We start from the raw sequence: 15,896 nt of genomic DNA, 5'->3' as shown, positions 1-15,896 counted from the left end.
GTTCCCGGTACTTACGATTGTAGCTATTGGAGGATATTCTTGCTTCTTCTTGGGTTTGTAGCAACATATGTATTTAAAAATAGCCCTGTAATTATAATGCAAAAAATGAGATTCTTTTAAATTCTTCTCTATTTATCGACTATAGTAGAGTGACAACTTTCCTGGAGAAAATCTTTTAAAATGTAGCAGCCAGATGTGGCACCTCAATGGGAGCTCAGGTGTCAACGACATACCTAACCATTAATTCCACACCAAGGCATGGATGAACCTGGGAGAATCTGCCTGAACAGCCAAGGCTTTGTGGAGACTCATCACAAAGTGATGTTCGAGCAGATTTTACTATTCACCAACATGGACGTTAGTTTAGAGGTGAGGAATCCATACCTGACTATGTAGAAGAGCGATTTTGGAGTAGGAATGATATTAAATGGAACAGGCAGGGTCAGTCCTTCTCGGAAATATGACAAATACAGTTTGGAGCGAGCAAATTTCCATTCAACATCAGCATCATCCTGCAAATACAACATCAAGGGATCTATTCACTCCACATTGAGAGGAGGTTATATCTATACCGAACATACAATCAATCCCGAGGTTTATTTAAAAAACGATATAACACTAATAATCACCCTGTTACTGTGCTGTCATGACAGTGATTGAGAGGTTGTCACAGCCACACCCCCGTTACTGACATGAAATGATATGACTTTATATGGTCTTGCCCTGTAACTATGTTTAATTAAAGGATAAGGCCACCCAAAATGTGTCAATGACAGCTTTTCTGTACTAGGACCTCACCTCGATCTTCTGGAATGAGTTGGTGATCATAGCAATGAGCATGTTGAGCAGGACAATGACCATGACAATAGTATAGAGACCATACAAGGCCCGACCAACAAACTCTGCCACTGCATAGTGACTCATGTCCACTGATGTCCTCTCCACCATCTGAAACATGGTCCAGAAAAGAAACTGGAAGGTCTCATTAAAACTGCAAGATACCAGAACAAACAAAGCAACATCTGAGTCTCTCTGCATACATGATGTAATAAACTATTAGTCAGGTAACTTTACATTCACCCTCATAAAATTGTGATCGCTGTCATCTTATCTCAAAGTACTTACAGTAATTTATGTTGAGAATCTTATGAAGAATGCATGAAACACACATGGTGATCACACCAGGCCTCTCTGATAACTCAATGAAGAGTACAGAGGAACATTACTAACTGGTCTTGACCATTATATGATGACAGGATGATCACACCAGGCCTCTCTGATAACTCAATAAAGAGTACAGAGGAACATTACTAACCCATCTTACCCATTATATCATGACAGGGCCATCACACCAGGCCTCTCTGATAACTCAATGAAGAGTACAGAAGAACATTACTAACCGGTCTTGACCATTATATGATGAAAGGATGATCAGATACGTACTTCCCCAGCATTTGTGCTTCACTGTAGTTAACATAGATGTTGTTGAGGCCACAGAGGAAGGCGGTAAGAATGATCATCAAGATGAACATGAACCTGGATACAGGAGACACACTCATATTAGCACTTTAGCAGTAGTAATGTTATAAGCAATTTTACCCTATGCCCATTCCATCAAGCTCCAATGGGGGTTGAATCCATCAAGGTAGTGAATGTGACAATTGATAGGGAAGATTAGACTAGACCATTGGTTTTCATGTTCTGATTCTCCAGCTGTTGCAATAATACACCCCTACCTTGCCACCTAGTTTTTCAATAGCTGGAGAGCCACCGGTTGGAGCTTGTTGGACTAGTCAAATGTAGATGCGATTGTTAACCTATAGATTCAAGAGTAATCCATGGAAAAAATGGCAAAATAGGGCTTGTAGGCAAGGACATCAAGAAGAAGGTTGTGTTCAAGATCCTAAGAGCAAAAACACCCTTTTGATTTGAATTGTTCTTTCAAGAGGAACCCTGCCTCCAGTGTTCTACAGCGATAGACATGGCAGAAGATGACACCGTTAAAGTCCACAAAATCATCATAATTCTCTGAATGAAGTTCAACGAGCCCAGTCCCCTCTATTTTGTGGAATTCCTGTTTAAAGGGAGGCTGTAAAATGATGACTTCCAGCATTTGGTAAGGCACTTAGCAACTTGTTCACACATAACATTGTGTCCTCACATAGCTTCCTTATTGTCGTATGCAAATTAGGTGGCAGGTTCTCCAAGGGCAGTTCTTAATCCCAGCAAGTGCGCTGAGTATCACTTGCTAAACCCACCCAACACTTTCCTCTTTGCCTTGATTGACTGACTGAAATCAAGCTTGAGGCTGCTCCACATGTTCTACCAGGTGTAAAGGTGATGGTTGTAGCACATGTGCAGTACAACTATAAAGCCTTTGTCTGCAGCATAGAGAATGGTGCACACGTGCTTGGGTGGGGAGCAAACTGTGCATGCACAGGATTTTAATTTAAGGATGAAAGTGATGTCCAGAATAACTGGTGCTGTCAGTCAAAGCAAATAAGGAGGTGTTGGATGGGCTCTGTAAGCAAGACCCGGACTACTTGCTGGAATTGGGACTGCCCCCATGCACATGGCACCTAATCTGCATGAAGATTAGAAGTTCTTTTTTGAAGAGGTTACAAAGGGACACAAGGTTCATAAGAACATGTTGCTAAGACAGCTAAGTGCTGCACCCAGATCTGGGAGTTGTTTGGTAGCCATATGTTTTTTGCTCTGTAAATCTGCAGAGCCAGGAGATGTCATATGACATACTTCCCTGTAGTCTCCAAAGAAAAAGAAAGAAACCTTTGTCGAAAAAGAGGTTGTAGACTCATGACTGCCCCTGAATGACTCTGTGGATAATCAATGGATCAATGCACTTGTACTCTTTTAATAAACTTTGATGGTACATCATATGGATGACCTAATCTTATGAAGACCTCTTCTAGGGATCCATTGCCTTGATGGTCCTTAGTTGGATGGCGCTCCTCACCGTATCATGTCATCAATCATTTTGCCTATAGATATCTGTAGGGTCCCGAGGGTCTCATGGGCTGGAAGGATGTAAGCCAGTCGTGTGAAGCTCAGCATACTGGTCACAGCAAATAAGACCTCAGCGACGAACTGTGGGTCCTCAGTGTTCCAGTCTGGACGCTCTGCAAAACGGTTCCAATAGTTACTTATAACCCATTCATCATGAGATGCTAAAATCTAAGGAGGATACCCACATATCACCAGCACGAAAATCCAAAAATCACATCCAGACATTCAGGCATTTAGCATGTTAAAAAAAAACAACCCCAGGGGTTCAGTTGAGAACTCATGAAATCTCTTCAACTGAGGCACCAGTGATGGGGGAGGTAGCGGAGCATTCATAATCATAGAGCAAGGACACCTTGGGTTCTAAAATTCCATGAATTTACATAAACCACTGTATAATAGTATCAGAATCTTACCTGCTTTAGTATAATAATAGCAAATATCTGAATTAGGATCATCATTACAGGTAAGGGAGCCCTTCACCGAGACAAGGATCCTCAGAGAGAAGGACGCCAGGTACATACTGATAGTGACAATGTCCAGAAAGTTCCACCAGTCAAGGAAATAACTCCTCAGCCCCTCAATCCAGACCTCCTTACACTCATGCCACAAGAAACCTGCATGCACATGATAGCAGTTATAGGTGGTATTATAGCAGTTATATTCTTGTACATAGGAGGCAGTATTATAGTAGTTATATACTTGTACATAGGAGGCAGTATTATAGTAGTTATCTTCTTGTACATAGGAGGCAGTATTATAGTAGTTATATTCTTGTACATAGGAGGCAGTATTATAGTAGTTATATTCTTGTACATAGGAGGCAGTATTATAGTAGTTATATTCTTGTACATAGGGGCAGTATTATAGTAGTTATATTCTTGTACATAGGAGGCAGTATTATAGTAGTTATATTCTTGTACATAGGAGCAGTATTATAGTAGTTATATTCTTGTACATAGGAGCAGTATTATAGTAGTTATATTCTTGTACATAGGAGGCAGTATTATAGCAGTTATATTCTTGTACATAGGAGCAGTATTATAGTAGTTATATTCTTGTACATAGGAGGCAGTATTATAGTAGTTATATTCTTGTACTCCTTGTACATAGGAGCAGTATTATAGTAGTTATATTCTTGTACATAGGAGAAGTATTATAGTAGTTATATTCTTGTACATAGGAGGCAGTATTATAGTAGTTATATTCTTGTATATAGGAGCAGTATTATAGTAGTTATATTCTTGTACATAGGAGCAGTATTATAGTAGTTATATTCTTGTACATAGGAGCAGTATTATAGTAGTTATATTCTTGTATATAGGAGCAGTATTATAGTAGTTATATTCTTGTACATAGGAGCAGTATTATAGTAGTTATAGTCTTGTACATAGCAGCAGTATTATAGTAGTTATATTCTTGTACATAGGAGCAGTATTATAGTAGTTATATTCTTGTACATAGGAGCAGTATTATAGTAGTTATATTCTTGTACATAGGAGGCAGTATTATAGTAGTTATATTCTTGTACATAGGAGGCAGTATTATAGTAGTTATATTCTTGTACTCCTTGTACATAGGAGCAGTATTATAGTAGTTATATTCTTGTACATAGGAGAAGTATTATAGTAGTTATATTCTTGTACATAGGAGGCAGTATTATAGTAGTTATATTCTTGTATATAGGAGCAGTATTATAGTAGTTATATTCTTGTACATAGGAGCAGTATTATAGTAGTTATAGTCTTGTACATAGCAGCAGTATTATAGTAGTTATATTCTTGTATATAGGAGCAGTATTATAGTAGTTATATTCTTGTACATAGGAGGCAGTATTATAGTAGTTATATTCTTGTACATATGGGCAGTATTATAGTAGTTATATTCTTGTATATAGAGTAGGGATCGACCGATTATCGGTTTTACCGATATTATCGGCCGATATTCAGGATTTTGACAGTTATCGGTATCGGCATCTATTTTGCCGATATACCGATAACATATTGGGAACACAGAAAGCTCTACTCTCAGCGCTCTCCGTGTTCCCTCAGCAGCACAGGGGAGAAGGAAGCAGTGTCTCCCTCCCCCTGTGATGCCGCTGCCGCCAATGAGAGGAGAAGACAAGAGGAGGGGAGGGGCTGTGGCCACTGCGCCACCAATGATGTTGGCTTACTCATTCATTCATATACAGGAGGCGGGAGCTGGCTGCAGAATCACATAGCCGGCTCCCGACCTCTATGAGCGGTAGCTGCGATCTGCGGTAGTTGACCCCTCAGGTGCCGCGGATCGCAGCTACCGCTCATAGAGGTTGGGAGCCGGCGATGCGATTCTGCAGCCAGCTCCCGCCTCCTGTATATGAATAAATTAGAGATTTATGTTCATTGGTGGCGCAGTGTGGCCGCCCAGTATTAATCATTGGTGGCGCAGTGCGCCCCCCACCCCCGTATTACAAACATTGGTGGCGCAGTGCGCCCCCCACCCCAGTATTAAAAATATTGGTGGCGCAGTGCGCCCCCCCACTTTTAATCATTGGTGGCAGTGGCCACAGGGTCCCCTCTCCCCTCCTCCTCTGATCGGAGCCCCAGCAGTGTAAGCCTGGGGCTCTGATCAGTTACCATGGCAGCCAGGACGCTACTGAAGCTCTGGCTGCCATGGTAAGCTCCATGCTGCTGTGTGCACAGAGCACAGAGCAGCAGGGACAGTGTGAGCTCCTATTCACCCTGATAGAGATCTATCAGGGTGAATAGGACAAGTGTTCTAGTCCCTAAGGGGGTTAAAAGTTTGTAAAAAATAAACACCAAAATATTAAGTATAAATAAAAAAGAAAGATTTACAAAAAAAATACACATTAACAATAAAAATATTCATTTTCAGCAGATGTGTGTAGGATTTTTTTTTTCTTCAAAAATGACATTTCACAGAATATCGGTATAAATTATCAGCTATCGGCTTGAAAGTTCACAAATTATCGGTATCGGCCCTAAAAAATCTATATCGGTCGATCCCTAATATAGAGGCAGTATTATAGTATTTATATTCTTATATATAGAAAATATACGTGTAGTGCTTTGCAGTAATAGCTGTTCCAGGGCATATTAATTGGAGCAGGCCACTTGTACACCCACCTGCCACCCAGATCATGTGTAGAGAATTCTGCCATATGGTTTGGTTTCTGCCTTCATATATATCGTGTCTTCTCTCCATGATCAAAGATTCTACCAGAAGAAATATCAGGAACCACAAGTAGGAGGCCGAGTGCAGAAGGAACTTTATGACGGGAATCTTAAGGATTTTTCCAACCTTAATATTAATAAATAGAAAAAAAAACAATGACTAACTTCACTTTCATGAATAACTTTAAAGGGTCTCTGTCATGTGAAGCGAGTCCCCCTTTCATCATGTTGTTTTCTCTCATTATATGACTTCTTCAAGCCTCATTCCGGGATCATTTATGATTGTAATAAAAGCTTGTGTCCTGTGTAGAAGTGGAGTCCTTTGGCTGACTTTGTGCAGTCCTACAGACATTACATATTACATATTTTGTGCTTGCCTTAGACTTTGGAGCCAACCAGTAGATGAAGCACAGGAGCGGCATGGTGAGGAAGATGGCGCAGGAGATGAAAATCTTCCAGATGGTGTTGCTGCCCCTCCAACCTGATAACTTCCCGCTCCAGATAGAGGACAGGACTTGCTGGCAAATGGGATGAGCCACAAACTCGGAGAAGATAAGGGAGACAATTTTAAATCTTCCTCAAATACCCAACGTGCCTTGGATCATTTTTCAGGTCAAATCTTCATTGACTATGGAGCCAGTGTAGTACTCCATTCACATCCAAAACCGCAGCCAAAATTCTATTGCCAGCATTTGGATGTGAATGGAGTATAGTAAATAAGACAAGTAGCAATGTAAGTTATGGGCAGATATAATAAGGGTTATATAAAAGGTATATATACACTCACCTAAAGAATTATTAGTGCCACCATACTAATACGGTGTTGGACCCCCTTTTGCCTTCAGAACTGCCTTAATTCTACGTGGCGTTGATTCCACAAGGTGCTGATAGCATTCTTTAGAAATGTTGGCCCATATTGATAGGATAGCATCTTGCAGTTGATGGAGATTTGAGGGACGCACATCCAGGGCACGAAGCTCCCGTTCCACCACATCCCAAAGATGCTCTATTGGGTTGAGATCTGGTGACTGTGGGGCCATTTTAGTGCAGTGAACTCATTGTCATGTTCAAGAAACCAATTTGAAATGATTCGAGCTTTGTGACATGGTGCATTATCCTGCTGGAAGTAGCCATCAGAGGATGGATACATGTTCTCATTCTGTTTACGCCAAATTCTGACTCTACCATTTGAATGTCTCAACAGAAACCGAGACTCATCAGACCAGGCAACATTTTTCCAGTCTTCAACAGTCCAATTTTGGTGAGCTCGTGCAAATTGTAGCCTCTTTTTCCTATTTGTAGTGGAGATGAGTGGTACCCGGTGGGGTCTTCTGCTGTTGTAGCCCATCCGCCTCAAGGTTGTGCGTGTTGTGGCTTCACAAATGCTTTGCTGCATACCTCGGTTGTAACGAGTGGTTATTTCAGCCAACGTTGCTCTTCTATCAGCTTGAATCAGTCGGCCCATTCTCCTCTGACCTCTAGCATCCACAAGACATTTTCGCCCACAGGACGGCCGCATACTGGATGTTTTTCCCTTTTCACACCATTCTTTGTAAACCCTAGAAATGGTTGTGCGTGAAAATCCCAGTAACTGAGCAGATTGTGAAATACTCAGACCGGCCCGTCTGGCACCAACAACCATGCCACGCTCAAAATGGCTTAAATCACCTTTCTTTCCCATTCTGACATTCAGTTTGGAGTTCAGGAGATTGTCTTGACCAGGACCACCCCCCTAAATGCATCGAAGCAACTGCCATGTGATTGGTTGACTAGATAATTGCATTAATGAGAAATAGAACCGGTGTTCCTAATAATTCTTTAGGTGAGTGTATATATTTATATATATATATATTGCTAATGGGTAAAACACAGTTCTAAGTCATGATCCGGGGGTGGAGGGGAGCCAGTATATAGAGCAGGTTACCCGTTTCTGGTTGTGGTTCACAGCGAGCCTCAGCCGGGCTAGGTTGGGGATTCCTTCCTCGAATGCCTGATTGTCCAACTCTTCTTCGTCACTGTCATCTCCACAGTCGTTGAGAACGGCGGTGACTTCACTCTGATTACGACACATTCCCAGCAGCTCCACCGCAAACTCCTGACACAGGTCCTCCAGGCTCAGGTACTCGGGCTGCAGAGATCACAGGACACAGTGCAGCATATGGCGGGACATATATCTGGTTATTAAATACTCTTAATATTGTGCATGTTTTTATAGCCAGATGGTGCCATTTTGGGGGTAAATTTGGTGCCACTCCTGATTTGATGCCGACTAGGCCCCTATTACAGTAGTGCTCATTCCTGGACCCCATACATTAACTATATAAAGCATCAACTATATAAAAACCACCATCTGTTACATGCAAGTGCCCAACATACAGAGCACCGTACTGCCGTTCAATGACAGCCGCTCCTATAGGTCCTGGGAACCAAACCACTGAGCATTAAGGCCTGGGACACTAAATAACAAAGACCGGGACACTAAACTACTCAGCACCAGGGACCCCAAAACCAAACCGCAGAGACTGGAAAACTAAACCGCTGGACATCAGGAGCTGCAAAACCAGTCAGTGGTTATCATCTGTAGACAAATTCCATAATGGCTAAACATATAAAAAAGGAGGCCGTCAGCAGTTTTGCCCATGCTAAGATTGTGACAACACCAGGGAGAGCAGGACAAATATACTTTTGGAGAGTTTGAATATGAAGATTTATTCCACCACATTCTCTTCCTACAAGTGTCCAGGAGGTGGAGCTTTCTTAAAAAGTGCTCTCCGAACTGCTTTACAGCCCTTCTCTTCTGCTGGAAGTGGTCTGATTGGATGCTACAGCTGTCACTCAGAGCAGAGGGGCAGGCTGTGAAGTAGGTCAATGCAGAGAGCATTTCACCATGAATCTCCACCTCCTGGGCACTTGCAAGAGAAGAACCTGGCAGAATTAAACTTTATATTCTCCTGGTGATAAAATCTCCACAAAGGGAATGTTTGTCCTGCTCTTCCCAGGCTTACCTAGAGCTGTCAGCAGATTAGCATGCTCAAAACTTCGATAGATTCCATTTGTCAGTTTTATTTTTTTTTCAATCCCCACCCCTATGTGATGTGTGAACGGAAGTATACTTACTAGCTGCCCGCCACTCACTTCCAGCCACCTATCTCACCTGCGGTCTTCTCTCCACTTCCAGTCCCTCCATGTAACATCCTGCAGGGGCCGGGACACATGCTGGTGCAGTCCCCAAGCGGCACATTGCTGCCAGGTTCTGCCACTTGGGGACATAAATCAGGCCAGTTAGGCATCAGAAAAAAAAACGTAATTAACCAACCTTAAACTCCGGCTCTTTCCTTGAAAGCCTCTTAATTTCACGACTCAGCTTAAAGGCTCTCAACATGGCATCTTCGCTGGCAATGGACAGATAGGCCCTGCTGGCGATTCCTTTGTACGTGTTGATTCGAGACAGTGAGAACTTCAGGAGATCATACTTGCGTCCATTGCTGCACTCCAGACACGCGCAGGAGATCTTGTGCGGTGTGGTGATCACATGACCTTTCTTCATCAGCATCTCCACAATTTCATAGAGGTCCTTCTCACAGGCCAAGGTGAGCGGAGTGACTCCAGGAGCAAAGCGGGAGTTGTCGATGGAGTTGTCAAAGAATGCCATTGAGAATGACTTGATGTCCATCTTGAGCCCCTTCTCTTGGTCCAGTCGATCCAGTAACATCTTAACCACGTGAGGTTGGTTGGTGTCAACAGCCACAAGAAGAGCTTCATGGATCTGTCTGAAGTCAAACTTCACACAATGCAACAAGGTCTTCATAATCTCCTCATTTCCTGTGCGGATGGCGAGATTGAGAGCCTCCCGCCATGATCGGTCTTCACTATCGTCCAACTGACGCAAGATCCCGTCACTGACCTGTAGAAGCTGCTGCACCTGAGGGAGGTTCCCATCATGTATAGCATTGATGAGAGTCACAGGAAACTTCAGCTTTTTATTCACGATTTCTCTCCAGTGAGCTTGCTAAAAACATAAAGGAAAATGTATTTGATCTAATTACTGTCTATAGCACCAACAGATTCCACAGTGGTGTACAAACCAGTCTAATTTCCAAATTACCCTTGTAGAACGGGAAACTTTTGGCGCATGGTCCATTGCAAGATGATGTTGACGTTGGCCGGATTGGACCCAGAACCTCAATACTGCAGGGCAACAATGCAAAACACCGAGGCAACGTGCTGCCCACAAGGGTAAAACTCCTGTAGTATTCAGTATCTACAGTGGTGCTTGAATGTTTGGGAACCCTTTGGAACTTTCTATATTTCTACATATATTTGACCTCAAACTATATCAGATATTCACACAAGTCCTAAAAGTGGATAAAAATAACCAAATCAAACAAATGGGTCGAAAATACCTTGGAACCAAACCCAAGTTCGGGAAATGGCTTTTTATAGTAGAAATCAATTTATGAATTTATTACGTAAAGTCTCGCGAGACTTCGGGAAGTAATAACTTCGGCTAATAGGTAGGGTTAAGCGAACCCGAACTGTAAAGTTCGGGTTCGTATCGAACTTTAGGATTTTTCGTACCCGGACCCGAACATTTTCATAAAAGTTCAGGTTCGGTGTTCGGCAATTTAATGGCGCTTTTTGAAAGGCTGCAGAGCAGCCAATCAACAAGCGTTTAACTCATGTGCCCTTAGAAGCCATCACAGCCTTGCCTACTAATGGCATGGCTGTGATTGGCCAGTGCAGCATGTGATCCAGCCTCTATATAAGCTGGAGCCACGTAGCGCTGCACGTCACTCTGTTGTGCTTAGTGTAAGGAGAGGATGCTGCTGCTGTGAGGGAGAGAATAGGACAGAATCTGTTATCAGAACTTGTTAACTCTGCGATCTACAGCGATTTTGTTTTGTGGGTGCAATGCAACATTTTTGTACCCTGCCCTGAGCCCAGTGACACAGAAAAATACGTTTTATCCGTCTGTTAGTTAGGTGGGCGGCAATTTTGTGCAAGTGCAGTGCACCTGCACTGCATATGGGCCAGGAGAAGGAAAAATAATATAGGTAATCCGTCTGTGAGTTCAGGGACCCAGGGGGTGACATATTAAAAAAAAAATCTGTAAAGTACCCCTGTGCTGCATATGTGAGTGTAATCAATTCAGTGAATCCATCTGCACTGCATTTGTGATAGTGAAAGAAAATCAGTTAAATCCATCTGTTTCCTATGTGGGTGAAAAAATCATAGTTTTTTTTCCATAAAGTACCTTTGCGGCCTGCACTGCAAATCTGATAGTGAAATATAATAGGTGAATACAATTGGGATATTGTGGGTAAAAAAAAAACACTTTTTTTTGGCCATAAAGTGCATTTCTGACAGTCCAATAAAACCTTCAAATACTGCTGTTTTTGCACTGTTGCATTATTGGTTGACAAATTCCTCAGGTTGGAGTAGGCGACAGAACCTGTAGCGGTATTTGGTCGGACCTAATGCGGCTCTACGAATGGTGAGGCCTGAACCAGTACAGGCGCCATGGGCGTCCACAGAAATTTTTCCAGGGGGGGACATAATTTTATTGACATCCATGCTCTGCTTGTTTCTGAGACTGTAATGAAGGGGAGGGGCACATTCATTATCACAAAGTATAATAACGCATGAGCTGTGCAGTGGCGGATCCAGAGCCTGGTCTCGGGAGGGGCACTTCCAGATTATTTACTGTCTGCCGCCACAAAACAATGGTGTTTATAGAACAGACTCCACAGTGTAGCGGTATACTGTATATTGTGGGGCACAGTGTAGAGGTATACTGTATATTGTGTGGCACAGTGTAGAGGTATACTGTATATTGTGGGGCACAGTGTAGCGGTATACTGTATATTGTGGGGCACAGTGTAGCGGTCTACTGTATATTGTGGGGCACAGTGTAGAGGTATACTGTATATTGTGTGGCACAGTGTAGAGGTATACTGTATATTGTGTGGCACAGTGTAGCGGTATACTGTATATTGTGGGGCACAGTGTAGGCTATGTGTGTATAACATAAACATATTCCACATGAAAACTTACAGTTACTTGGCCCTTGGGGATCTCGGACGCCACTTCCACACTTTGGCCGGGGGCTCGGCGGAGCTGATGTTGTGCTTTATCCTAATGAGAAAGATTTCATAATAAGGATTTGGAGAAGGGGCAGAGGGATAGCAGAGCAGGGAGAGGCTGGTGCTGCTACTAGGGGGTCATACCATGGGGGAGTAATAAAGCCCACCATAATGCCCACCCCTCCCCCAGTAGAAATAATTCTCCTTATAATGTGACAGTGCAAAAAATACCCCCTGGTAATGCCCCCAGTTGAGCTAATGTCCCTATAGTGCCCCCATAATGTGCCAGTATAAAATACCCCTATATAGTGCCCCCAGCAAATGCCTCCATAGTGCTCCTCTCCCCCCTTCCTCCTAGTGCCCCCCATAATGTACCAGTATAAAATGCCCTCAGTGTCCCCCATAATTTACAAGTATAAAATACCCCTTCTTAGTGCCCCCCGTAGATGACCCCATAGTACTCCTCTCCCCCTTCCTCATAGTACCCACCATAGTGTGTCCCAGTATAAAATTCTACTGTACAGAGCCCCCCATATAAAAGACCCCTTCTTTGTGGCCTCAGTAGATGCCCCTATAGTGCCCCCAATAATGTGCCAGTAATAACAGCCCCCCATCATGTGCCAGTAATGACAGCGCCCCCCCTTGTGCCAGTAATGACAGCCCCCATTATGTGCCAGTAGCCAGAGCCCCCCATTATGTGCCAGTAGCCAGAGCCCCCCATTATGTGCCAGTAGCCAGAGCCCCCCATTATGTGCCAGTAGCCAGAGACCCCCATTATGTGCCAGTAGCTAGAGACCCCCATTATGTGCCAGTAGCCAGAGCCCCCCATTATGTGCCAGTAGCCAGAGACCCCCATTATGTGCCAGTGGCCACCAGTATTGTACACAAAAAAATAAACACTTATACTTACCTCCTTGGCAGCGATGCAGGCCTCTTCCGGCCTGTGTCCCGCGCTGTATGGCTCAGGCGGCCTCTGATAGGCTGCAGGCACTAGGCCGGCAGCCTATCAGAGGAAGGGAAAAGGACACGCCTCTCCCTCCTCTGCCTCAGCACAGTCATCTGTATCGCTGTCCTAAGGACGGCGATACAGATGACTATGGAGATGTACACTTCCACAATGGAAGCGTTTATCTCCCTGTGCCACGATTTCCAGGGGGGAGCACTTGCCACCCCTTGCCCCCCCATGCAGGTGCCCATGACAGGCGATAGTAGATTGGGTTGCTGACAGTGGATCCAGTTCCTTCACATTGTCTCCCACCCAGTCTCCTGCTGAAAGACCACAGTTGGCACCTGCAGCCGATGTCCATCAGTCTTTCACCTCACCCCCTTGCAAATCAGCCAAGCAGTCTGAGCCCCAAGTCATGCAGCAGTCTCTTCTGCTTTTTGATGACTCTGCTGGCAGGGTTTCCCAGGGCCATCCACCTAGCCCTGCCCCAGAAGTGGAAGAGATTGAGTGCACCGATGCCCAACCAGTTATCTTTCAAGATGAGTACATGGGAGGACCATAGGAGCACGTCTCGGATGATGACGAAACACAGGTGCCAACTGATGGGGCTTTCTGCAGTGTGCAGACCGACAAGGAGGGCAGGGGTGAAGACTGGGTGGAAGATAATGTGGAGGACGATGAGGTCCTCGACCCCACATGGAATCAAGGTCATGCGAGTGACCTATGTAGTTCGGAGGAAGAGGCGGTGGTCGCACAGAGCCACCAGCACAGCAGAAGAGGGAGAAGGGTGCAAAAGCGGAGCGGCCGTCCTCTAGATAGTACGCCTCCTACTGCCCACCGCAGCAAGGGACCGAGCACACCAAAGCCAGCTCCAAGGAGTTCCCTGGCGTGGCAGTTCTTCAGACAATGTGCTGAGGACAAGACACGAGTGGTTTGCATGCTGTCCAATCAGAGCCTGAAGCGAGGCATAAACGTTCTAAACCTGAGCACAACCTGCATGACCAGGCATCTAAGTGCAAAGCACGAGCTGCAGTGGAATAGACTCCTCAAAAACCAAGAAAGGTCTCTGGCTCCTCCTGCTTCCTCTTCTGCTGCAGTCTCGGCCTCTTCATCCACCTATGGAGTGACAGTGCCACCTGCCACCCCGCAAACAGAGGATCTGGCAGCAACACCACCACCTGGGTCACCAAGCATCTCCACAATGTCCCACGGAAGCGTTCAGCTCTCCATATCCCAAACGCTGGAGAGGAAGAGGAAGTACCCCCCTACCCACCCGCGATCCCTGGCCCTGAATGCCAGCATTTCTAAATTCCTGGCCTTTGAAATGCTGTCATTCCGTCTGGTGGAGACGGATAGTTTTAAGAATCTGATGGCAGTGGCTTTCCCACAGTACGTCGTGCCCAGCCGCCACTACTTTTCCAGGCATGCCATCTCTTCCCTGCACAACTAAGTGGGGGAGAAAATCAGGTGTGCACTGTGCAACGGCATCTGTGGCAAGGTGCACCTGACTACGGATACGTGGACCAGTAAGCACGGTCAGGGCCGTTATATCTCCATAACAGCACACTGGTTAAATGCAGTGGCAGCTGGGCCTGAGGCGGATAGCAGTTTGGCGCATGTCCTTCCACCACCGAGGATTGCAGGGCGCTTCAGTTTGCCTCCTGTTGCTTCCTCCTCCTACTCCGCTTCCTCATCCTCTACCAGCTCCTCATCCGGTCAGCGTAACACCTTCACCACCAACTTCAGCACAGCCAGGGGTAAACGACAGCAGGCAGTGTTATAACTTATCTGTTTGGGGGACAAACCCCACACCGCGCAGGAGCTGTGGACGGGCCTTGAACAACAGACCGATGGTGGTTGGTGCCAGTGAGCCTCAAGCCCGGCCTGGTGGTGTGCGATAATGGGCGAAATCTCGTAGCAGCTCTGGGACTAGCCGGTTTGACGCACATCCCTTGCCTGGTGCATGTGCTGAATTTGGTGGTGCAGAGATTCCTTAAAAATTACCCCGACATGTCAGAGCTGCTGCATAAAGTGCAGGCCGTCTGTGCGCGCTTTCGGCGTTCTCACCCTGCTGCTGCTCGCCTGTCAGCGCTACAGCGTAACTTCGGCCTTCCCACTCACCCCCTCATATGCGACGTGCCCACAAGATGGAACTCCACCTTGCACATGCTGGACAGACTGTGCGAGCAGCAGCAGGCCATAGTGGAGTTTCAGCTGCAGCACGCACGGGTCAGTCGCTCGGCGGAACAGCACCACTTCACCACCAATGACTGGGCCTCCATGCGGGACGTGTGTTCCTCGTTGCGCTGTTTCGAGTACTCCACCAACATGGCCAGTGCCGATAACGCCGTTCTCAGCGTTACTATCCCGCTTCTATGCCTCCTTGAAAAAACGCTCCTGGCGATGATGGAAGAGGATGTGGCACAGGAGGAGGAGGAAGAGGGATCATTTCGTAGGGTTTCCGGCCAGTCATTCCCAAGTGGCTCCGAGGGTGGGTTCCTGCACCCACAAACCCAAGGTACACAATTGTCCAGCCAGGACAGAGTTCTGGAGGATGAGGAGGTGGAGGATGAGGAGGAGGAGATGGAGGAGGAGGGACCATGTTCACAGCAGGGTGGCACCCAGACCAGCTCATGGCCATCACTGGTGCGTGAATGGGGGGATACAGAGGAC

General features: G+C 45.4%; 1 protein-coding gene across 1 annotated transcript in view; it reads right to left on the bottom strand.

Annotated features, from left to right (window-relative positions):
• The window catches only part of LOC120996602 (short transient receptor potential channel 2-like), a 72,607-nt gene that overhangs the window by 3,402 nt on the left and 53,309 nt on the right, over window positions 1–15,896 (bottom strand). Inside the window, exons 2-11 of the mRNA XM_040426628.1 lie at window positions 9,511–10,203; window positions 8,119–8,322; window positions 6,572–6,736; window positions 6,147–6,321; window positions 3,438–3,638; window positions 2,975–3,137; window positions 1,444–1,536; window positions 799–991; window positions 385–512; window positions 16–85 (exon numbers count right to left, since the gene is read on the bottom strand). Coding sequence (XP_040282562.1) covers window positions 16–85; window positions 385–512; window positions 799–991; window positions 1,444–1,536; window positions 2,975–3,137; window positions 3,438–3,638; window positions 6,147–6,321; window positions 6,572–6,736; window positions 8,119–8,322; window positions 9,511–10,203 — 2,085 coding nt within the window. The remainder of the gene's footprint in view (window positions 1–15; window positions 86–384; window positions 513–798; window positions 992–1,443; window positions 1,537–2,974; window positions 3,138–3,437; window positions 3,639–6,146; window positions 6,322–6,571; window positions 6,737–8,118; window positions 8,323–9,510; window positions 10,204–15,896) is intronic.

The sequence above is a fragment of the Bufo bufo genome, chromosome 3, assembly GCF_905171765.1.
Source record: "Bufo bufo chromosome 3, aBufBuf1.1, whole genome shotgun sequence".
Classification (NCBI taxonomy): Eukaryota; Metazoa; Chordata; class Amphibia; order Anura; family Bufonidae; genus Bufo; species Bufo bufo.
This window is presented reverse-complemented; position numbering and strand designations above follow the sequence as displayed.